At 43.2% G+C, this 25,630-nt stretch overlaps 1 protein-coding gene across 1 annotated transcript in view; it reads left to right on the top strand.

Moving 5' to 3' along the window:
- Nucleotides 1–25,630, top strand: part of sema3bl (sema domain, immunoglobulin domain (Ig), short basic domain, secreted, (semaphorin) 3bl) — a 271,055-nt gene that overhangs the window by 232,513 nt on the left and 12,912 nt on the right. Inside the window, exons 11-15 of the mRNA XM_034171771.1 lie at nt 20–251; nt 2,513–2,604; nt 9,112–9,153; nt 9,244–9,469; nt 12,287–12,417. Coding sequence (XP_034027662.1) covers nt 20–251; nt 2,513–2,604; nt 9,112–9,153; nt 9,244–9,469; nt 12,287–12,417 — 723 coding nt within the window. The remainder of the gene's footprint in view (nt 1–19; nt 252–2,512; nt 2,605–9,111; nt 9,154–9,243; nt 9,470–12,286; nt 12,418–25,630) is intronic.

Genomic DNA, 25,630 nt, shown 5'->3' with positions numbered 1-25,630 from the left:
CTCTCCTGTGTCTCTGCAGTGTCCCAGTAAGATCACAAACCAGCCCGGCAGAGAGTTTGGCAGCACCAAGGACTTCCCGGACTCTGTGCTGCACTTCGCCCGTGGCCACCCGCTGATGTGGCGTCCTATCTATCCTGCTCTGCGCCAGCCTGTGCTGGTCAAAGCAAATGTTCCTTACAAGCTGAGACAGATTGTGGTGGACAGGGTAGAAGCTGAAGACGGCCAGTATGACGTCATGTTCATTGGCACAGGTGAGTGAGTTCAATCACTGAAGTCTGCAGAAAGAAAATGCATCTGCAGGTTTAGGGTTAAAACGTGAGCAGACACTCTGAGATTCCATCTATCCCAGTGAGTTTGTTCTGACAGAGCGCGTTTTCCAAAGCTTCTACAGCTGTCAACGCACTTTGTAATGATGATGATGATGATGATGATGGTGATGATGATGACGTCATCTGTCATCTTCATGCTCCTTCTCGCTCTGACTTCATCTTTGCATCTATGGAGCAAAGTGTGTTTGAGGAATCACATCTTCCTCTGCACTGGACTGATCCAGTTGTGATATGTAACTTTCAATATCACATTTCAGAAATCAGCTTAAGACGGTGCACTTATGATGACAAATTTAAACATTAAAATCCATTCGATCCAAGTTTTTAATATTGTAGATAAAAAAAAAACCTTGCAAAACAGTTTTGCAGGGTTTTTTGTATTTGTTTGCTTGTTTTTGTTTGTTCTTAGTGTCTGTGTGTTTGTGTTTATGTTTGTGTTTGTGGGTGGTGGGGGGTGGCATATCTAAACTAGGGTCCCTTTATTCAGAGAATAGCATCAACTGAGAACATGGCACTATTTTGGTTCCAACTGTACTGAACTACTGAATGAACCACATACAGCAACACATCCAGGTATAGGTACGATCAAAATAAATATAAAAATAGTTAAGCTATCAAATTTACATAAATTTACAATTCATGATGATTTATTTACTTAATTTAAAGCCTGATTTATGCAGCTGCTGCTCTGTAACTCCGTGTCATGCAATGACGTGTGTGACAGTTTTAAAGTTCTCCGTCACTGGATTATGCTTTATTCTGGATTAATTTGTCCCTCAACAAGCTTTTCTTTCTATAATCATCACCTCCATTTCAAAGGTATGCGGTACAATTTAATCTTTTTCTGACTCTGTGTTGTAAATTTGCAGACTTTTCTGCCAAATGTATGTGATCCCAAAATGTAATAAGCATGCGCACTGCAAAACTATTAAAATATGAGAGGAAAGAGTGAAAGCAGAAAAGTGTCAAATCACAGCCATTTGCTGTGTCTGATTTAACAGGTGCACATCAGGCTGTGGGTCCAAGTCTGAGCACAGTGTGAAAAAAAATAAACAGTCAGGCTTTTAATCACAGAAATGACTCCAGTCCCACATGCGAGGGGTTTTTAATGGAAATACATTGCGGTCTGCGATCGGACGGGACATTTTATCTGATGTGAGCGAAAAATCTGTTATATACAGTGTTTATTACATGGAAAACAATACAAAAACATTGGGACTTTTTTTGTCCAGTAACTGTGAATATCCGGTTTATACGATGGCGGTTTAGGTGAGTTTTACTGTACATGGGACTGAACAATAAATTCTGATGCAAATTATTGGTTGAAATAAAAGGATTAAAAAATGGAATAGTTTTGACTGTGCTGAATGCTTGGTGTCCAAAGTAAAGGTCAAACAAGGTTGACATCCATTGGATTCTGTGATGTATGACAAATGTTACCCGTAACATGACAACTAAGCATGACAGATGGTGTAAACTATTCCTTTTTAAAATGCTACACAGTAAACTCACCAGTGTAAAACTAACACTGACAGTGTTAAATTAACAGTGACAGTGTACCTATGGTCCCAGAGTGGGACCATAGGTACACTGTCAGTGTTAATTTAACACAGGTGATTTTACTGTGTATTAACTCAACCAATAATCTGCATAATTTGTACCAAAATTGGAGCAACTTTAACTTTTGACCCTTGTACAAACTGAAACTGATCTCTGTCACCATTTGTTTTTACCCCATAAGTCCAAACTATACCTTTTTGGAATAGTTATAATCAGCCAAATAATGTGGTATAGTTTTCAACATGATTGGAGCATTTTTACATTTTGACCCCTGTGTAATTCTTTATTGACCCATGTAGCTCATTAGAGGCCAGCTCCAGGATGGCTCCATATCTGAAAATAAATATTAGTTAATTTAGAATGTGTGTGCCAAAATCCATGCTTTTATCACAAAATGATCCATTTTTATGGAAATTTTAGCTAAACTGCACCTCTATTACTGAAATAAGGCACAATCCAGACTGAAACATGCTCTATTTTAGCTTAACTAGTGGAGAATCCTCTGTGGCTGACCTGGTTGAGCTTTGATCTTGTGTGAGAAAAATCCAGAGTTTGAATCCCACCAGGAGCCTTAAAATGTTTTCTGGGTTAAGTTACTTACAACCTTTGTCTCTGTGGCTCAGACAGTGGTGCAGTGCTGAAGGTTGTTGTCCTGCCCAGTGGAAACAGTCTGGAGACAGAGGAGATCACACTCGAGGAGCTACAAGTCTTTAAAGTAAGTTTGACTTCATAATGCACTCAAATTGTTTAGTGCCTGTTTCAGTGATGCTGTGCATCAGTTGAGCTGTAATCATTAACCCTCTGAGGTCTCTAGAAGAGCCAGCACATCCAACTCATGTTTTTATTAACAAATCAGTGACAGAATGGCACAGAGACTTATTTTGACCACTTCCTGAAACTACAGCATGTCACCTCTAGTTTTAATCCCTGTTTTAAGATATCTTTGCCACACAGCCAATCCGAGAGCAGAAGGTCACATGGGTCTGTCTGTCTGTCTGTCTCTCTCTCTCTCTCTCTCTCTCTCTCTCTCTCTCTCTCTCTCTCTCTCTCTCTCTCTCTCTCTCTCTCTCTTTCTCTCTGCCTGCCCCTTCAACTTGCTCATTCAGAGTGCACCATCGCTTTGTTTAGGAGTCAGACAAATTTATACTGCCACTTCTTTGTCTTTCGGCTGTTCCCATTAGGGGTCGTCACAGCAGATCAATCGTTTCCATCTCACCCTGTCCTCTGTATCTTACTCTGTCACACCAACCACCTGCATGTCCTCCCTCAGCACATCCAAAAACCTCCTCTTTGGCCTCCCTCTTCTTCTCCTGCCTGGCGGCTCCATCCTCAGCATCCTTCTCCCTATATACCCTGGGTCCCTCCTCTGCACATGTCCAAACCATCTCAATCTCGCCTCTCTGACTTTGTCTCCAAACCGTCCCACCTGAGCTGTTCCTCTGATATGTTCATTCCTAATCTTGTCCGTTCTCGTCACTCACAAAGAGAATCTCAACATCTTCAGCTCTGCCACCTCCAGCTCTGCCTCCTGTCTTTTTGTTAGTGCCACCATCTCTAAACCGTACAACATAGCTGGTCTCACTACTGTCTTGTAAACTTTCCCCTTCACTCTTGCTGATATTCTTCGGTCATAAATCACTCCTGCCACCTTTCTCCACCCACTCCACCCTGCCTGCACTCTCTTCTTCACCTCTCTACCACACTCTCCATTACTTTGAACAGTTGACCCCAAATATTTAAACTCATCTACTTTCACCACTTCTACTCCTTGTAACTGCACTATTCCACTGGGCTCCCTCCCATTCACACACATGCACTCAGTCTTGCTTCTACTGACTTTCATTCCCCTTCTCTCCAAAGCATATCTCCACCTCTCCAGACTAGACTCAACTTGCTCTCTACTCTCACTACAGATCACAATGTCGTCTGCAAGTATCATAGTCCATGGGGACTCCTGTCTGAATTCATATTGCCACTAAACTCTCAGAAATGCTAAAAAAGATTCTGTAGGCCTGTAAACTTTTACTTTTTATTTAGTCCTACAGACAAAGAATACTGTCATTAAAAAAAATGTTGATGGGTGATTTTTTTTTTCCTGGATTTACAAGTCCCCCACCCCCACCCCCCAGAACATCAAATGGGGATTTTTGTGAAGGACGTTCCACTTTTCATCAAGTGATTGATATTATATATGGACATTTATGGATAGAGTGAACACAGAAATCATCTAACTGGAAATGGTGTAATACATTTCTTTACAATTTCCTTCATATGTTACACTGCTTTTGTGAGGCAAAGACTTTGGTAAATCCATTCTGAGCACTAAAACATTTTGTCCACACGAGTAAAGGTGAATTTTCAGTAAAGGTTGCAACAATTTTCTAAAAATGTATGTATTTTTTCAGCTTTAGAGCCAAAATATTTCTACACACAGTGTTGTGTGGGCCGCCAGAAGAGGAGGTACTGCTGGCCCACCACCAGAGGGTGCCCTGCCTGAAGTGCGGGCTTCAGGCACGAGAGGGCGCTGCTGCCACGGACACAGCCGAGGGTGACAGCTGTCACTCATTATCTCTTGACAGCTGTCACCCATCTACTCTACATCATCTCACTCCATAAAGACCAGACGTCATCTCCACCTCGTTGCCGAGATATCGTACTTCTATGGAGGTAACTTTCTCTGCCTGTATTAATTGATTCCAAGAGCTATTGTGTTGCAGCTGTCAACCAGAGGACCGGCGTGGGTCGCGACTGTTTCGTCCTACATCCCGTCAGATAAGTGGTTAAACAGACGCTGCACGAGTGTGTGTTAGAGGTGGAGGTGGCATTCCCACCATTGTTGTTACGGGGTGTACACACACCCACACTTGACTGTCTTTGTTCTTCGCCAGCAGTACCAGATCCGACAGTCGGGGACGGTGATCACCTGGGAATTCGGGACTTGGCGGCTCCAGTATTCACCAGGTTCGGTGGCGGCGGAAATCGTGTGGTTCCGGCTCTTCTCAGGACAGACGTCTTCTATCCTCGAGCCTGCCCACACGTCACCTTTGTGGATTGATTGTTATCAGATTCTGAGATTGTCTGTGTATTCGTTGTGCACCTTCACAACATTAAATTGTTACTTTTTTGGCTCATCTATTGACCGTTCATTTGCGCCCCCTGTTGTGGGTCCGTGTCACTACACTTTCACAACAGGATATCTCGGCCAGCGTCATGGATCCCGAGGGGCGTCACCCATCTGTTGGACAGCCAATGGAAGAACAGGGTGCACAGGCGTCTGCAGGAGGCGTGCTCGGTGAGTTACAGCAAATCCTCACCGCCTTTACCGCTCGGCTGGATTTGATGTCCAAGCAAAACATCATCCTTAATTGCAGGATGGAGGCTCTCACCGCACAGGTGGAAGCGCGCGATCAGAGCGCTGCTGCGGCTCCTCCTCCTGCCGACCCGGTGCCGGGTATTAACATTCCACTGGTCGTTCAACAAACCCCCCCACCATCCCCTGAAGCATACATAAGTCCCCCTGAGCCGTACGGGGGTTGTGTGGAGACGTGCGCGGACTTTCTGATGCAGTGTTCGCTCGTCTTTGCACAACGACCTGTGATGTACACGTCTGATGCCAGCAAGGTGGCTTATGTTATTAATTTGCTTCGGGGTAAGGCACGCGCCTGGGCTACGGCGCTCTGGGAACAGAACTCACGGTTGTTATCAGCATACACTGGGTTTGTGGGGGAGTTCAGAACAGTGTTTGATCACCCTAACAGAGGAGAGACTGCTTCAACAATGCTGCTGTCAATGCGACAGGGGCGCCGGTGCGCAGCCGAATATGCAGTCGACTCCCGCATCGCGGCTGCGAGGTCCGGCTGGAATAACGTTGCGCTCCGCGCCGCCTTCATAAACGGACTGTCATCGGTCCTGAAGGAGCATCTGGTAGCTAAGGAAGAACCGCGGGATTTAGATGGGCTTATCAATCTCGTTATACGGTTAGACAATCGGTTGGAGGAGCGCCGTCGGGAGCGAGGCGAAGGACGTGGCTGGATACGCGCCATCCCTCTCCCTTCCGGGTTCGAAAAGTGGCCGCCCTCCCCACGCTCCACAGCCGCAGCGCTCCGTGGGGCAACAGCCCCCCCTGCTGACGTTCTTAGGGAAACGCACAGGGCCAAAATGAGGAGGCTGGTCCACGGGGAGTGTTTTCTCTGCAGCTCAAAGGAGCACATACAGGAAAATTGCCCCAAACGGCCACAACGACAACAACCGCCCTTAGAGACTGGGCTAAGGGGGGGTCATAACATTCACGTGGGACACACACAGATTGCCACACGACTCCCAGTTACAATCCTGAGCGGGGATTTAACCCTTCAAGCCCCAGCACTGGTGGACACAGGGTCAGAAGGGAATTTGCTAGACAGCAGATGGGCAAGGGAGGTAGGGCTCCCTCTGGTGGCGCTTCCTTCGCCATTGCAGGTGCGGGCACTAGATGGCACCCTCCTCCCTTTAATCACACACAAGACACAACCAGTAACTCTGGTGGTGTCTGGAAACCATCGGGAGGAGATTGAGTTTTTTGTAACTCCTTCTACCTCCCGCGTGATTTTGGGCTTCCCATGGATGTTGAAGCACAATCCCCGGATTGATTGGCCGTCTGGGGTGGTGGTTCAGTGGAGCGAAACCTGCCATCATGTGTGTTTAGGATCCTCGGTTCCTCCCGGTTTACATGCTAAGGAGGAGGTCAAAGTCCCTCCCAATCTGACGGCAGTGCCGGTTGAGTACCACAATCTTGCTGACGTCTTCAGCAAGGATCTGGCACTCACCCTTCCCCCGCACCGTCTGTACGATTGTGTCATTGATTTGGTTCCAGGCGCTGAGTTCCCATCCAGCAGGCTGCACAACCTCTCACGACCTGAGCGCGAATCAATGGAGTCCTACATCCGGGACTCATTAGCTGCCGGGCTGATCCGGAACTCCACCTCCCCGATGGGTGCAGGTTTCTTTTTTGTGGGCAAAAAAGATGGCGGACTCCATCCATGCATTGATTACAGGGGCCTGAATGAGATTACGGTTCGCAACCGATACCCGTTGCCATTGTTGGATTCCGTGTTCACCCCCCTGCATGGAGCCAAAATCTTTACTAAGCTGGATCTTAGAAATGCGTATCACCTGGTTCGGATCCGGAAGGGAGACGAATAGAAGACGGCATTTAACACCCCATTAGGTCTGGAGTGAACATCTGGCCTGGATCGAGTATGCGTATAACAGCCAGGTGTCCTCTGCCACCGGCCTCTCCCCATTTGAGGTGTGTTTGGGGTATCAGCCCCCGTTGTTTCCCGTGGTGGAGGGAGAGGTCGGTGTGCCCTCGGTCCAGGCCCACCTGCGGAAGTGCCGTCGGGTGTGGCGCTCCGCCCGTTCTGCCTTGTTGAAGGCCCGGATGAGGGCGAAGACCCATGCAGACCGCCGGCGATCCCCGGCCCCTGCTTACCAACCTGGGCAGGAGGTGTGGTTATCCACGAAGGACATCCCCCTCCAGGTGGACTCCCCGAAACTCAAGGACAGATATATCGGACCATACAAAATCCTCAAAGTCCTCAGTCCTGCCGCAGTGAAGCTCCAACTCCCGGCTTCACTGCGGATCCACCCGGTCTTTCATGTTTCAAGGATCAAACCTCACCACACCTCACCCCTCTGTGCTCCCGGACCGGCGCCGCCTCCTGCTCGGATCATCGACGGGGAGCCGGCTTGGACGGTGCGCCTGCTCCTGGACGTCCGTCAGATGGGTCGGGGGTTCCAGTATTTGGTGGACTGGGAGGGGTATGGACCCGAAGAACGCTCCTGGGTGAAGAGGAGCTTCATCCTGGATCCGGCCCTCCTGGCCGACTTCTACCACCGTCACCCGAACAAGCCTGGTCGGGCGCCAGGAGGCACCCGTTGAGGGGGGGGTCCTGTTGTGTGGGCCGCCAGAAGAGGAGGTACTGCTGGCCCACCACCAGAGGGCGCCCTGCCTGAAGTGTGGGCTTCAGGCACGAAAGGGCGCTGCCGCCACGGACACAGCCGAGGGTGACAGCTGTCACTCATAATCTCTTGACAGCTGTCACCCATCTACTCTACATCATCTCACTCCATAAAGACCAGACGTCATCTCCACCTCGTTGCCGAGATATCGTACTTCTATGGAGGTAACTTTCTCTGCCTGTATTAATTGATTCCAAGAGCTATTCTGTTGCAGCTGTCAACCAGAGGACCGGCGTGGGTCGCGACTGTTTCGTCCTACGTCCCGTCAGATAAGTGGTTAAACAGATGCTGCACGAGTGTATGTTAGAGGTGGAGATGGCATTCCCACCGTTGTTGTTACAGGGTGTACACACACCCACACTTGACTGTCTTTGTTCTTCACCAGCAGTACCAGATCCGGCAGTCGGGGACGGTGATCACCTGGGAATTCGGGACTTGGCGGCTCCAGTATTCACCAGGTTCGGTGGTGGCGGAAATCATGTGGTTCCGGTTCTTCTCAGGACAGACGTCTTCTATCCTCGAGCCTGCCCACACATCACCTTTGTGGATTGACTGTTATCAGATTCTGAGATTGTCTGTGTATATATATATATATATATATATATATATATATATATATATATATATATATATATATATATATATATATACACATATATATATATATATATATATAGTGCAGAAAGTATTGACAATGCTTCATTTTGTCCACATTTTTTTATGTTATAGCCTTATTCCAAAATGGATGCAATTCATTATTTTCCTCAATATTCTACACACAATACCCCATCATGACAATGTGAAAAAAGATTTGTATTATTATTTGTTTGTTTTTTTTAGATTATTGCAAATTTAATAATTTAATCTATATTTATATGTGACACAAATATGTGACACATATTCTGAAAGTGGATACTGGTGTGAACATTTTGATATGCAACATGTGGGCGTTGTACTAAAAGTACCTTAAAATGGTAATTACTAAATTTATGAAAAAATTTGGAAAATACCCAGAGATCTCAGAGGGCTAAGAGGAAAATTTAAATAAAACATTTTGTTCACAGTTTTCATAAAACTGGATTCTAAAATCCAACAATCTGCATGAAAAGCCTATTTTCATTTTATACTGATCCTGTTCTTCTATTTCCTCTCCATCATTCCATCTTTTCAATTCAGATTTTTTTTTTTCATGAAACATTTTTATTGATTCTTGTCATTGCAGGTGTCAACTCCAATCACATCGATGGACATATCAGTTAAAAGGGTCAGTTTCTATGAGTGTGAATATTTCAGGGTGTGAATCAAACTTTCTTCATCATGGATGTTTTTTAACATGTTTCTCTCCTGCAAATAGCAAGCGCTGTATGTGGGTTCTGCAATGGGTGTGGCCCAGGTGAAGCTGCATCGCTGCGAGACTTATGGGAAGGCTTGTGCCGAGTGCTGCCTCGCCAGAGACCCCTACTGTGCCTGGGATGGATCCTCCTGCTCACGATACGTGTCAAACAGCAAACGCCGCTACCGTAGACAAGACATCAGGCATGGCAACCCTGTGTTACAGTGCATGGACCAGAACGTGAGCGGTAAGGCTTCTTCTTCTTATCGTTATTATCATTACTATTATTATTATTATTAGTAGTATTAGTATTACTACTAGCTAATAGTAACTGTGGGCATGAAAACAGTTGGGGCTACAGAAATCTCACATTTGACCCAAGTGATCCTGACCTTCACCCAAATGACTGACTTCTACCTTTGCCAGGGCAACACTGCAATCCACTTGCCACATTTTCCGGAGGATAAGTCACTTTTATGTTTGTTTGTTTGTTTGGGATGTTTTTTGCTACATTCTAAAACATTGCAGCTGTGTTTAGTTATGTCCACTTGCTACCTCTCTTTAACATAAAGAGCTCTTTGAAACAAGTTTTGGATGTTGAACTCAACTTTACAAGTTTTAGAGTGTAGTTTTTGAGGTCCTGCAACTTATACTCCAGTACAACTTATATGCAAACATAAATAAATAAATAGAAATCAATAATAATAATCATAATAAGTACTTATAGCAAGCTTTCCCAGGAATGAACGCACATAATTGGAGTAAGCGGTTGAAGATGAGTGAATGAGTGATAATAACAATAATAATAATAATGATAATAATAATAATAATAATAATAGTGTGTATATGTTAACAACGACCTAAACAATTTATAAATATATTAAGACAGTAAATTCACATTAACAATTACATACGTAAATTTAAGTAAAAGGGTTGAGTTCCTCTTCTAAAAATTATTGAGGTCTAAGGTTCTAAATACATTCTGGACTTGCACACCATTCCAACTCATTGCTTAATTTATTACCACCCTTGAAAAATGTCAGCTACGTATTTTCTAACCACGACCCAGTTTAGAGCCTGTGGATCCCAACATGCTAGTGATATACGTACATCAGCGTAAATGAATGCTGTAAGGTGCAATAGTAAACGAGATCTACGGAGTTAACTGTAGTGCAAAAAATGTTCAAGAAACACAAGCAGTACTGTGACGCTTCCATTGGGTTTGAAATGTAAAAAAATACTGCTTGTTCCAACACGAACAGTTTCTCTTCATGCATTTTTGACAGACACGTACAAATGAAATCAATCGGGCTCCACATTGTTGCCGTCAGTGAACCTTGACAACATCATAAGAGCAGGAAGACAGATGGAGGACAGACAGAAACACTCTGTACGAGGGAATTAAACTGTGTGAGGAGGTCAAATCCCAAAACGCCATCTGTCATGTGAAAAACAAGAAGAAATACATGAATAAACGAGAGAGGATTTAAAAAAAAACACAAAAGGAGGAAAGAAAATAAGGAGAAAGAAAGAGGTGGAGAAGAAAACATGAAGGTGTGTTTGCTCACCTGATGGAAGGTGGGAGTCGAGGTGCTGAAAAGATTTGTCTCTGCAGTTTACAGAATTTCTTTGTGCTGATGTGTCACATTGTGGAAATAAAAATCCCACCATCTGGTGTTTTTACTCCTGAAACTAAAAAAAATAAAATCTCTGTAAATGAACACATGAACACTCATTCATCAAACTGACCTCCCCAAAACTCAAACATGATTTATCTCATCATGAGGAAGAACACTTCAAATATTGTTGTGACCAGAATCTGAAACATATATCAAGCATGAGCATGATAAGATGAAATGTCACCACCATTCATCACTTACCTGAAAAATATTCAGAAAAGAATAGTAATGCTAAAATTTTACAAACATGCAGTGATTTTTGTTTGTTTGTTTTGTCTTGGCTGAAGAATTCCCCCTGAGTGTCCTTCTAGGTTGTTAAAGATTAAATATCACATTTATTTTCATAGCGTTTAAAACCAAATGTGCAGAACAGTTTTTTTTTCCACCTTCCTGCTTTTGTGTTGTTTTGTGTGTTTGTCACTCTTAATTGTCAAAAAATCACCACAATTCTCATGAAAATACAATTTAAAATATCCTTTATATAATAAATGTTTAACAGAGCATTTTTGAAACGGGTCGTAGAGGTTCGATGCCGTTGTCTTTGTTGGTATTTTTATTTTTCACTTGATAGAAATGACGTTATGTTTTATTATCTTATTTAGGGTTAAGGTTAGATTGCAATGTGCTACTTTTGGCAAAGTGTAGCCTAGATTATTTTGTCCTTTTTAACTCAAACAATGGACAAAGTTGTCACTCCAATCACAGCCAGTCATCGAATCATTTAATACGTCTCACTTTCATCTTATGTTTCTAAAAGGCTGCTGTCATTTTAAATTTCAGTGTCCTTTTTATTATTATTTATTTGCATTTTGGAAGAAAGCAAACATTTTTTTTTCAAATTGAAGATATAATTTATGCACATTTTAAAATCATCTTAATAAGGAAGCACAAAAATCTTCCAAAGACATTGTTGGAAATACAATCAGAATCTCTTTAGTGTCATTGCAGAATTATGATGAAATTGAGGTAGCAGCTGTGCCAGCCAGGACAAAAATAAAGAGATAAAAATTAAAGACTGTATAGTAGTATAAGCTAGACAGATTTACACTGTAATATTTTGCACAGTGGTGACAGATGTGTTTCAGGTTTATGCAGCATTTAGTGCAATAACAGCTCTTGGATAGAAACTGTTCTTTGGTCTTTTTGTTTTGGATTTGATTTTGTCCTAAAGTGCAGATCTAAACTGTTACTCTATTATCCAACATTCCCACCACAGCAGCACAGCGTTTGTTGCAAGAAAGAAAGAAAAAATAAAATAAACAGGAAGAAACCTCAAGCAGAGCTGGACACTTCTGAGGGGTCATCCGCTGTCACCAGATTTAAGCCCACTGCAGCATTACACACTTACTAATCATTTATAATTCACTCTTCTCTTCATTAACCAGAGGAACTGGATGTGACAGAGGACAAACTGGTGTACGGGACCGAGAACAACAGCACCTTCCTGGAGTGCATTCCACGCTCGCTGCAGGCGACAGTGACCTGGTTCATCCATCGAGACGACCGCAAGGAAGAGGTGAAACAATCAGCCAGGAAACTTATTTGAAAATGTATTTCTTTATTTATTTTATTAATAAAACAGTCATGTTCCATCCGAGAAGGTTGGATGATTATAGAGAAATTCAGCTTCTCAATACATGAAGTAATATTCAGTGATTATACATAAAAAAAAGCTCTGCTCGGAATTATATGCAGTGCCGTGTATTTTTATTTAAAATTATGTTGCTGTATGTGCTGCGGCCGGTCTGCTCTGTGTGAGCCTCATCCTGTCAGATCTCAGAAGCTAAGCAGAGCAGCATCTGGTTAGTACTTGGATGGGAGACCTCTTTGGAACACCAGCGGCTGTGTGTGTTTGTCCAGGTAAAACTGGAGTTGCGTCAGGAAGGGCATCCGGTGTGAAACTTGTGCCAAATATCTATGCGGATCTGAGTGTATCCGCTGTGGCGACCCCGAACACAAAACAGGAGAAGCTGAAGTGACAACACACACGCACACATGTTGCTGTATGTGCCACACTTATTTTTCTTTTCTCCAAACCTAAAAAGAGCGCCGCGCTCAGTTTGCAGTGTTAGCAGCATAAACGTGGCTGCCTTTGCCGCTACCGAAGGTCATTTAGAGCAGAAACATTATGGAATAAAAACAAAAGAGGGGAAAATGAATGGAGGGGACAAAGGAAACAAGAAAACGAACAATCCAAAAGAGTGAAAATAGCGGTTTGGTGGTATTTTTTTTAACCCTTTCTCATAAAGCTGACAAAAAATTCAAACTATAAAATGGTTTAATTGTAAATTTAGAAAACATTTTTTGAAATACCAGGATTTATTTGTATTGTGATAGAACAACCTGGTCTCACAGCAAGTCGTGCTTCAGCAGCACGAAAAATACATTAATCTATTGATTTGTGATGTTGTGACGAAAAGCGCCTCATTTTCATCACGGCAGCACAAATTCATTCTAATTCATTCCGTGATGGCTGCATGAAATTAAAAGTGAAGCGGGGGGGTTGGGGGTGGTTAAGGTTAGGGTTGGGGGTGGGAGTAGGGTTAGGAATAGTGAGTTAAAAAAAGCTCTGTCATGAAAATTTGACTCATTTCATCACGGGAGCACGAAAAAAAACATGAGACTGGGCTGGATATAACTGAGTGCTTATGATCTTAACATAAAAAAACAAACTATTGTTGAGATTCCAGTCCACCACAGGTTACTTCCCCAGCCAAAGCCAGACCCCATTCCCAGCTGGGTGGACTGAGACATTGTAGATAAAGTCTCATGTAGCGTATCGGGGAATCAAACCCAGGTGTGCGTATGGGTAAGAGTAGTGTGTTTGTGAAATTCATAAATGATCACAATCTGAACGCGAACCTTGAGTACATCCATTACAGATTTGCACTGAAATTAAGTGATATTTTCAGAATTTTGACAAATAACAATTGTGAAATGACAGCGTTTCTTTGAGTGAAGGAGTCCAACATTTGGTACTATAACATTTCCCATAATCCCCCTGGCAGCCCCCTGCGCTTCCCAGAATGCACCGCGGTGCCAGCAGAGTTCCAGCGTCTCACAGTGCAAGCTAACAATGGCTAGCGAAGATGTGGACGGTGTTGATCCAGCGAGTTTACGGGCGATTATGATGATGACACGTTCGCCCAAGTTGAGAGGGTTATCTACAGGAGGTGTAGCACCTGTGATGGACTTCTGCCGTGCTCCGATGGTGTCTTGTTGTCCATACTTCACGGGGTGTGTTTACATTGTGCCCCGAACTAGAACTCTGCTGAAACTGACCTCTCGCATGAGTCACCGACTGCCAGATGGTGCGAGATTCACAACTGCTGGGTTTTGTTACCTCACGATCACTGTCATTGTAGTAAGGCTCTCTCAAGAACAGTCACAGCGATGGTAAATCCTGCCTAATATTAATTGTTTTTTTGTTTTTTTGCCGTAACATTAAACATGCGCTCCGTTTCTTATGACACTTCCTGTGTGTTATGTGACCTGTAATAGCAACAGATATCTTTCACTGAGGTTTTTCAAAATAAGGGTAGTTTGTAATTGTTTGAAAAAACACCATGCAACTGTAACAACTTTTTTTTTAACATTTGTGCAATTTGAAGTAATCAAAATAAATAAATTTTGAATAAATGCTCAATCACCAGATGCTCCAGAGTCGTCTCCCTAGGGAGGTTTTCAGGCATGTCCAACTGGGAGGAGGCATTGGGTAAGACCCAGGATATCCTGGAGGGATTATATTTACCAACTTGCTTGGGAACACCTCAGGATCCCCCAGGAAGGGTCAGAGGACTTGGCCAAGGGAAGAGAAGTGTGAGCTGTTTGGTCAGCTGCCACCATAAACTGGACAAATAGCAGAAAATGAATGAAAGGGACACCAGAAGTTGTACCATTGCATAAGCTCATCTGCCTTTACTTTCATTTGTGTATTCTGTGTATGCACACACAGCATGTGTGTGTGTGTGTGCATACTGTATATATATAGATATATTCTCTCAAAAATTCTTGAAAGGGTAGTTGTAAAACAGCTAACTGATCATCTGCAGAGGAATGGTCTATTTGAAGAGTTTCAGTCAGGTTTTAGAATTCATCATAGTACAGAAACAGCATTAGTGAAGGTTACAAATGATCTTCTTATGGCCTCGGACAGTGGACTCATCTCTGTGCTTGTTCTGTTAGACCTCAGTGCTGCTTTTGATACTGTTGACCATAAAATTTTATTACAGAGATTAGAGCATGCCATAGGTATTAAAGGCACTGCGCTGCGGTGGTTTGAATCATATTTGTCTAATAGATTACAATTTGTTCATGTAAATGGGGAATCTTCTTCACAGACTAAAGTTAATTATGGAGTTCCACAAGGTTCTGTGCTAGGACCAATTTTATTCACTTTATACATGCTTCCCTTAGGCAGTATTATTAGACAGTATTGCTTAAATTTTCATTGTTACGTAGATGATACCCAGCTTTATCTATCCATGAAGCCAGAGGACACACACCAATTAGCTAAACTGCAGGATTGTCTTACAGACATAAAGACATGGATGACCTCTAATTTCCTGCTTTAAACTCAGATAAAACTGAAGTTATTGTACTTGGCCCCACAAATCTTAGAAACATGGTGTCTAACCAGATCCTTACTCTGGATGGCATTACCCTGACCTCTAGTAATACTGTGAGAAATCTTGGAGTCATTTTTGATCAGGATATGTCATTCAAAGCGCATATTAAACAAATATGTAGGACTGCTTTTTTGCATTTACGCAATATCTCTAAAATCAGAAAGGTCTTGTCTCAGAGTGATGCTGAAAAACTAATTCATGCATTTATTTCCTCTAGGCTGGACTATTGTAATTCATTATTATCAGGTTGTCCTAAAAGTTCCCTAAAAAGCCTTCAGTTAATTCAAAATGCTGCAGCTAGAGTACTGACGGGGACTAGAAGGAGAGAGCATATCTCACCCATATTGGCCTCTCTTCATTGGCTTCCTGTTAATTCTAGAATAGAATTTAAAATTCTTCTTCTTACTTATAAGGTTTTGAATAATCAGGTCCCGTCTTATCTTAGGGACCTCGTAGTACCATATCACCCCAATAGAGCGCTTCGCTCTCAGACTGCAGGCTTACTTGTAGTTCCTAGGGTTTGTAAGAGTAGAATGGGAGGCAGAGCCTTCAGCTTTCAGGCTCCTCTCCTGTGGAACCAGCTCCCAATTCAGATCAGGGAGACAGACACCCTCTCTACTTTTAAGATTAGGCTTAAAACTTTCCTTTTTGCTAAAGCTTATAGTTAGGGCTGGATCAGGTGACCCTGAACCATCCCTTAGTTATGCTGCTATAGACGTAGACTGCTGGGGGGTTCCCATGATGCACTGTTTCTTTCTCTTTTTGCTCTGTATGCACCACTCTGCATTTAATCATTAGTGATTGATCTCTGCTCCCCTCCACAGCATGTCTTTTTCTTGGTTCTCTCCCTCAGCCCCAACCAGTCCCAGCAGAAGACTGCCCCTCCCTGAGCCTGGTTCTGCTGGAGGTTTCTTCCTGTTAAAAGGGAGTTTTTCCTTCCCACTGTAGCCAAGTGCTTGCTCACAGGGGGTCGTTTTGACCGTTGGGGTTTTACATAATTATTGTATGGCCTTGCCTTACAATATAAAGCGCCTTGGGGCAACTGTTTGTTGTGATTTGGCGCTATATAAAAAAATTGATTGATACACAATATCACCATTTCCCTCAAATATTGTTCACAAACCAGTCTAAATCTGTGATAGTGAGCACTTCTCCTTTGCTGAGATAATCCATCCCACCTCACAGGTGTGAAGTGGTGTCAAAAGTACACACATTTGTTACTTAAGTAGAAGTATAGATACTGCAGTTTAAAAACACTCTGGTAAAAGTTGAAGTATCAACTTGACCTCTTTACTCAAGTAAAAGTGAAAAAGTATGTGCTCCAAAACCTAGTTAAAGTATAAAAGTATAAAGTAAGCTTTAAAAAAAAAAAAAAGTAGATGCCACTATATGAATTGAAAGCTTAATTTAAAAACTGATTCGTTCTACATGTGGCCCAAGACCCAAAACCCAAAATTACCCCCCAACACCACCTGCACGAAAATGTTTCAATTCTAGAAGCTCTGAAATGCAATCTGGGACTATTCCAGACAATAAACTGCAGTGAGTGCAGCATCCATTTAGTGAGAAAAAAACAAAACAAAACAGCTTTCCTTATTCAAATTCATTCCAGTAGTATTCTGCTCTTACTAGGATGCAGCAGTTTTCTAGTTTGGCAGATAGTTCTGGAGGAAATAACTAAAGAAATTAACACATTGAAAATATGGTTTGACCGAAACAAACTGTCATTAAATAAGACAGGGATGAAATGGAGGTGGAAGAGTCACTAGGTGTTCACAGGAAACACTTATTTATGTATGTATGTATTTATGTATGTTCATTGTTAGTTGCTTTTATATTTTCTGTTGTGTTTCTATTCAGGTTCTTTTTGCCTCTCTCTAAAATTGTATATAATAATCATTAGATTATTAATATATACACAAAAATAAATTTAACAAATATTACAATTTGAAAACAAATGCACCCGAACGTGACGAGAGCTGCTTAATGCTAACTTTTAACATTGAAAATGCCATAGACATGCTAACGCGTTAGCGTCGCTCCCGTTTTTAAGTTATAAAATACATCTATCAACTGTTTCAGAAGACCATAACAGATCGGTTTAACATAGAAAAGGTAAATAATACTCACAGAAGTAGGCTCTTTAGGGTTTTAGCGGGGGAAAATTAAGCGAAAGAAAGAAAGAATAAACGAAGCAATAGGTCAAAGCATTGCTTCAATCTGCGAACCACTGCTTGGATTGGTTCACGGTTCAAAGCAAAGCCGTGCTGCAGAAAAGTTGATTACAGGCGCACATGACGTGAAATATATATATATAAACATTAAACTGAAGCCAAGAGTAACGAGGCTGTTTGTTTTAAAAATGTAAGGAATAGAAAGTACAGATACTTGTGTGAAAATGTAATGAGTAGAAGTCAGAAGTAGGCAGAAAAATAAGTAAAGGAGTAAAGTATAGATACCTAAAAAGTGTACTTAAGTACAGTAACGAAGTATTTGTACTTCGTTACTTGACACCTCTGCAGGTGTGCCATACCAAGATGCTGATTAGACACCATGATTAGTGCACAGGTGTGCCTTAGACTGTCCACAATAAAAGGCCACTCTGAAAGGTGCAGTTTTGTTTTATTGGGGGGGATACAAGTCAGTATCTGGTGTGACCACCATTTGCCTCATGCAGTGCAACACATCTCCTTCGCATAGAGTTGATCAGGTTGTCAATTGTGGCCTGTAGAATGTTGGTCCACTCCTCTTCAATGGCTGTGCGAAGTTGCTGGATATTGGCAGGAACTGGTACACGCTGTCGTATATGCCGGTCCAGAGCATCCCAAACATGCTCAATGGCTGACATGTCCGGTGAGTATGCCGGCCATGCAAGAACTGGGACATTTTCAGCTTCCAAGAATTGTGTACAGATCCTTGCAACATGGGGCCGTGCATTATCCTGCTGCGACATGAGGTGATGTTCTTGGATGTATGGCACAACAGTGGGCCTCAGGATCTCGTCACGGTATCTCTGTGCATTCAAAATGCCATCAATAAAATGCACCTGTGTTCTTTATCCATAACAGATGCCTGCCCATACCATAACCCCACCACCACCATGGGCCACTCGATCCACAACATTGACATCAGAAAACCGCTCACCCACACGACGCCACACATGCTGTCTGCCATCTGCCCTGGACAGTGTGAACCGGGATTCATCCGTGAAGAGAACACCTCTCCAACGTGCCAAACGCCAGCGAATGTGAGCATTTGCCCACTCAAGTCGGTTACGACGACGAACTGGAGTCAGATCGATACCCCGATGAGGACGACGAGCATACAGATGAGCTTCCCTGAGATGGTTTCTGACAGTTTGTGCAGAAATTCTTTGGTTATGCAAACCGATTGTTTCAGCAGCTGTCCGAGTGGCTGGTCTCAGACGATGTTGGAGGTGAACATGCTGGATGTGGAGGTCCTGGGCTGGTGTGGTTACACGTGGGCTGCGGTTGTGAGGCTGGTTGGATGTACTGCCAAATTCTCTGAAACGCCTTTGGAGACGGCTTATGGTAGAGAAATGAACATTCAATACACGAGCAACAGCTCTGGTTGACATTCCTGCTGTCAGCATGCCAATTGCACGCTCCCTCAAATCTTGCGACATCTGTGACATTGTGCTGTGTGATAAAACTGCACCTTTCAGAGTGGCCTTTTATTGTGGGCAGTCTAAGGCACACCTGTGCACTAATCATGGTGTCTAATCAGCATCTTGGTATGGCACACCTGTGAGGTGGGATGGATTATCTCAGCAAAGGAGAAGTGCTCACTGTCACAGATTTAGACTGGTTTTTGAACAATATTTGAGGGAAATGGTGATATTGTGTATGTGGAAAAAGTTTTAGATCTTTAAGTTCATCTCATACAAAATGGGAGCAAAACCAAAAGTGTTGCGTTTATATTTTTGTTGAGTGTATATATATATATATATATATATATATATATATATATATATATATATATATATATATATATATACACACAAGGTCTGTGAGAAAAGTATATGACCTTTTTATTTTTTTCAAAAACCATATGGATTTGAATCAGCCAAGCTTGAACCTTCATGCGCATGCGTGAGTTTTTTCACGCCTGTCAGTTGCGTCATTCGCCTGTGAGCAGGCCTTGTGTGAGCACTGGACCACCCCTCTCGTCGTTTTTTTTATTGCAACAACTGCTGAGAGCGCGCCACGCTCCAAGCGCCGATCGACAGGCTCCAACCCCGCTGGAACAACCAGATCATTTCCAACGTGAAGGCTTTGTTGATCCGGGACGTCGTCTGACTTTCACAAAAAGGCAGAAGGCGTGGACATCAGCACTTTTTCGGCACATTCCACTGTTACAGGAGTTTTTTCATGGAAAGAAAAGCGGAGGGACGCGCCACGGAGCCGTTCATTACGCGGCACAAAACCACCTCTGTGTTGGTCTCACAAGATGGCTTTCAGGTGGATTTCAGACGGCTGTCGGTTGCTTTTCAGTCGTGTGATTATCCGAGAAATTGAGCATGAGCTGGACATGCCCCAACATGTCCCGTGAGGCTTCATCATGGCGTTGCTTTGCTCGGAACTCACCTCCTCTTTCCATGACAAAAACTCCTGTAACAATGGAATGTGCCATTCATTTCCAAACTGGACGCTGTCTTGATCCAATATGTCATCTGACTAGCACAGTAATTGTGAAAAGATGTGGACATCAGCACTTTTTCGGCACATTGAGACAGACGTGCGGAGGAGTTCAGCGCGTCGCGGTGGAGCCACATGGCGCAAAGCAACGCCGTGATGAAGCCTCACAGGACATGTTGGGCATGTCCAGCTCATGCACAATTTCTCAGATAATCACATGACTGAAAAGCAACCGACAGCCGTCTGAAATCCACCTGAAAGCCGTCCTGTGAGACCAACACGGAGGTGGTTTTGTGCCATGTAATGAACGGCTCCGTGGCGCGTCGCTCCACTTTTCTTTCCATGAAAAAAACTCCTGTAACAGTGGAATGTGCCGAAAAAGTGCTGATGTCCACGACTTCTGCCTTTTTGTGAAAGTCAGACGACATCTCGGATCAACAAAGCCTTCACATGTCATGACGGACGGGAGCCCGTCACCAGGAGCGGCTGGACCCGTAATACAGGACTCCCAAACCAGGTTTTGGTGTGGAGCGTCAGCGCAGAAGAGGTACAAACAGGGTCAGGCTGAGACGCAGTCATACACGAGCAGGGTTCAGAGGCACAAGCAAACACCGACATCTGGGATGAGGCGAGAGGCATGGTCGAAGAATACAAAGCAAGGTTCAGAACATGGCAAGACAAAAATCAGGACTGTGAATGGGTGCTGGAAAGTTTACGACAACAACAATCTGGAGGTGTGCTGTGAGACTGTAAGGGCTTAAGTAACAAGTGGTGTGAACAATGTGCATGTGTAGACTAATTAGGTAACAAGGTGCAGGTGTGGAGGGAAGATTCCAGAAAGGGGGTGTGGCTAGTAGACAATCAATCAATCAATCAATCAACTTTTTTCTTATATAGCGCCAAATCACAACAAACAGTTGCCCCAAGGCGCTCCATATTGTAAGGCAAGGCCATACAATAATTATGAAAAACCCCAACGGTCAAAACGACCCCCTATGAGCAAGCACTTGGCCACAGTGGGAAGGAAAAACTCCCTTTTAACAGGAAGAAACCTCCAGCAGAACCAGGCTCAGGGAGGGGCAGTCTTCTGCTGAGACTGGTTGGGGCTGAGGGAAAGAACCAGGAAAAAGACATGCCGAGAAGGGGGGCAGAGATCGATCACTAATGATTAAATGCAGAGTGATGCATACGGAGCAAAAAGAGAAAGAAACAGTGCATCATGGGAACCCCCCCACAGTCTACGTCTAAAGCAGCATAACCAAGGGATGGTCCAGGGTCACCCGATCCAGCCCTAACTATAAGCCTTAGCGAAAAGGAAAGTTTTAAGCCTAATCTTAAAAGTAGAGAGGGTATCTGTCTCCCTGATCTGAATTGGGAGCTGGTTCCACAGGAGAGGAGCCTGAAAGCTGAAGGCTCTGCCTCCCATTCTACTCTTACAAACCCTAGGAACTACAAGTAAGCCCGCAGTCTGAGAGCGAAGCGCTCTAATGGGGTAATATGGTACTACGAGGTCCCTAAGATGGGACCTGATTATTCAAAACCTTATAAGTAAGAAGAAGAATTTTAAATTATATTCTAGAATTAACAGGAAGCCAATGAAGAGAGGCCAACACGGGTGAGATATGCTCTCTCCTGCTAGTCCCCGTCAGTACTCTAGCTGCAGCATTCTGAACCAACTGAAGGCTTTTTAAGGAACTTTTAGGACAACCTGATAATAATGAATTACAATAGTCCAGCCTAGAGGAAATAAATGCATGAATTAGTTTTTCAGCATCACTCTGAGACAAGACCTTTCTGATTTTAGAGATATTGCGTAAATGCAAAAAGGCAGTCCTACATATTTGTTTAATATGCGCTTTGAATGACATATCCTGATCAAAAATGCCTCCAAGATTTCTCACAGTATTACTAGAGATCAGGGAAATGCCATCCAGAGTAACGATCTGGTTAGACACCATGCTTCTAAGATTTGTGGGGCCAAGTACAATAACTTCAGTTTTATCTGAGTTTAAAAGCAGGAAATTAGAGGTCATCCATGTCTTTATGTCTGTAAGACAATCCTGCAGTTTAGCTAATTGGTGTGTATCCTCTGGCTTCATGGATAGATAAAGCTGGGTATCATCTGCGTAACAATGAAAATTTAAGCAATACCGTCTAATAATACTGCCTAAGGGAAGCATGTATAAAGTGAATAAAATTGGTCCTAGCACAGAACCTTGTGGAACTCCATAATTAACTTTAGTCTGTGAAGAAGATTCCCCATTTACATGAACAAACTGTAATCTATTAGACAAATATGATTCAAACCACCGCAGCGCAGTGCCTTTAATACCTATGACATGCTCTAATCTCTGTAATAAAATTTTATGGTCAACAGTATCAAAAGCAGGACTGAGCACAAGCACAGAGATAAGTCCACTGTCCGAAGCCATAAGAAGATCAATCAATCAATCAACTTTTTTCTTATATAGCGCCAAATCACAACAAACAGTTGCCCCAAGGCGCTCCAAAAAGAAGATCCATTACTAGTTAAAGTTAATGGAATACTCAGCTCAATAGAGCTCTGACTCTTTGTCAGCCTGGCTACAGTGCTGAAAAGAAACCTGGGGTTGTTCTTATTTTCTTCAATTAGTGATGAGTAGAAAGATGTCCTAGCTTTACGGAGGGCTTTTTTATAGAGCAACAAACTCTTTTTCCAGGCTAAGTGAAGATCTTCTAAATTAGTGAGACGCCATTTCCTCTCCAACTTACGGGTTATCTGCTTTAAGCTACGAGTTTGTGAGTTATACCACGGAGTCAGACACTTCTGATTTACATGTCTCTTTTTCAGAGGAGCTACAGCATCCAAAGTTGTCTTCAATGAGGATGTAAAACTATTGACGAGATACTCTAACTCCCTTACAGAGTTTAGGTAGCTACTCTGCTCTGTGTTGGTATATGACATTAGAGAACATAAAGAAGGAATCATATCCTTAAACCTAGTTACAGCGCTTTCTGAAAGACTTCTAGTGTAATGAAACTTATTCCCCACTGCAGGGTAGTCCATCAGGGTAAATGTAAATATTATTAAAAAATGATCAGACAGAAGGGAGTTTTCAGGGAATACTGTTAAGTCTTCTATTTCCATACCATAAGTCAGAACAAGATCTAAAATATGATTAAAGTGGTGGGTGGACTCATTTACTTTTTGAGCAAAGCCGATAGAGTCTAATAATAGATTAAATGCAGTGTTGAGGCTGTCATTCTCAGCATCTGTGTGGATGTTAAAAACGCCCACTATAATTATCTTATCTGAGCTAAGCACTAAGTCAGACAAAAGGTCTGAAAATTCACAGAGAAACTCACAGTAACGACCAGGTGGACGATAGATAATAACAAATAAAACTGGTTTTTGGGACTTCCAATTTGGATGGACAAGACTAAGAGACAAGCTTTCAAATGAATTAAAGCTCTGTCTAGGTTTTTGATTAATTAATAAGCTGGAATGGAAGATTGCTGCTAATCCTCCGCCCCGGCCCGTGCTACGAGCGTTCTGACAGTTAGTGTGACTCGGGGGTGTTGACTCATTTAAACTAACATATTCATCCTGCTGTAACCAGGTTTCTGTTAGGCAGAATAAATCAATACGTTGATCAATTATTATATCATTTACCAACAGGGACTTAGAAGAGAGAGACCTAATGTTTAATAGACCACATTTAACTGTTTTAGTCTGTGGTGCAATTGAAGGTGCTATATTATTTTTTCTTTTTGAATTTTTATGCTTAAATAGATTTTTGCTGGTTATTGGTGGTCTGGGAGCAGGCACCGTCTCTACGGGGATGGGGTAATGAGGGGATGGCAGGGGGAGAGAAGCTGCAGAGAGCTGTATAAGACCACAGCTCTGCCTCCTGGTCCCAACGCTAGACAGTCACAGTTTGGAGGATCCAAGAAAATTGGCCAGATTTCTAGAAATGAGAGCTGCTCCCTCTAAAGTGGGATGGATGCCGTCTCTCCTAACAAGACCAGGTTTTCCCCAGAAGCTTTGCCAATTATCAATGAAGCCCACCTCATTTTTTGGACACCACTCAGACAGCCAGCAATTCAAGGAGAACATGCGGCTAAACATGTCACTCCCGGTCTGATTGGGGAGGGGCCCAGAGAAAACAACAGAGTCCGACATTGTTTTTGCAAAGTTACACACCGATTTAATGTTAATTTTAGTGACCTCCGATTGGCGTAACCGAGTGTCATTACTGCCGACGTGAATTACAATCTTACCAAATTTACGCTTAGCCTTAGCCAGCAATTTCAAATGTCCTTCGATGTCGCCTGCTCTGGCCCCCGGAAGACAATTGACAATGGTTGCTGGTGTCGCTAACTTCACGTTTCTCAAAACAGAGTCGCCAATAACCAGAGTTTGATCCTCGGCGAGTGTATCGTCGAGTGGGGAAAAACGGTTAGAGATGTGAACGGGTTGACGGTGTACACGGGGCTTCTGTTTAGGGCTACGCTTCCTCCTCACAGTCACCCAGTCAGCCTGCTTTCCCGACTGCACGGGATCTGCCAGGGGGGAACTAACGGCGGCTAAGCTACCTTGGTCCACACCGACTACAGGGGCCTGGCTAGCTGTAGAATTTTCCACGGTGCGGAGCCGAGCCTCCAATTCGCCCAGCCTGGCCTCCAAAGCTACGAATAAGCTGCACTTATTACAAGTACCGTTACTGCTAAAGGAGGCCGAGGAATAACTAAACATTTCACACCCAGAGCAGAAAAGTACGGGAGAGACAGGAGAAGCCGCCATGCTAAATCGGCTAAGAGCTAGTAGCTGCGCTAAGCTAGCGGATTCCCAAAACACACAAAGTGAATAATGTGCAAATAATCCAGAGGTGATTCAGCAGAAGGAGTGCCCCAATCAAGGCACCAAACAGGCCATGAAGCAGCACAGGCAACGCACGACAACAGCGAACGCATGACAACGGTGCTAAAATAAAATAAAAATAAAAAATAAAAAAAATAAAAACGAAAGCATTAGCAAGCTAGTTAGCTTGCCAACGCTGATGAAAGTTAGCTGATAAAAGTGCTCCGTCGCGATGTTTCGACCGTTAGAGGTCTTCCTTAGGCGTTGGAGCACAGTAAAAAAGTAAAAAAAAAATGTAAAAAGGTAAAAAAGTAAAAAAGTCTTGAAAAAGACTGTTAGTTCAAGTCCAAAGCAGCAGGTAGCAGTCTCTGTGTAAACAGTCCCAACAGAGAGCCAAAATTCTGATGCAATCTCACTCCGAAGACCCAGATCAGAGAAGACCCAGAGAAGACAAAGATCAAACACTGTGCAAGAGAGTGATGTGAGGAGCAAAGATACTTGGGCTGGTGTAGGGAGTGTGAGTGAGGTGAAACAAAGCAGACAGAATCAAAGTGAGGGAAAAACATAAAGGCAGGTGCAGTGTGTGGAGTGAACATAAATAAC

This window comes from Thalassophryne amazonica, chromosome 6 (genome assembly GCF_902500255.1).
Source record: "Thalassophryne amazonica chromosome 6, fThaAma1.1, whole genome shotgun sequence".
Classification (NCBI taxonomy): Eukaryota; Metazoa; Chordata; class Actinopteri; order Batrachoidiformes; family Batrachoididae; genus Thalassophryne; species Thalassophryne amazonica.
The sequence above is the reverse complement of the archived record's forward strand: the minus strand, read 5'-3'. Positions and strand labels throughout refer to the sequence as shown.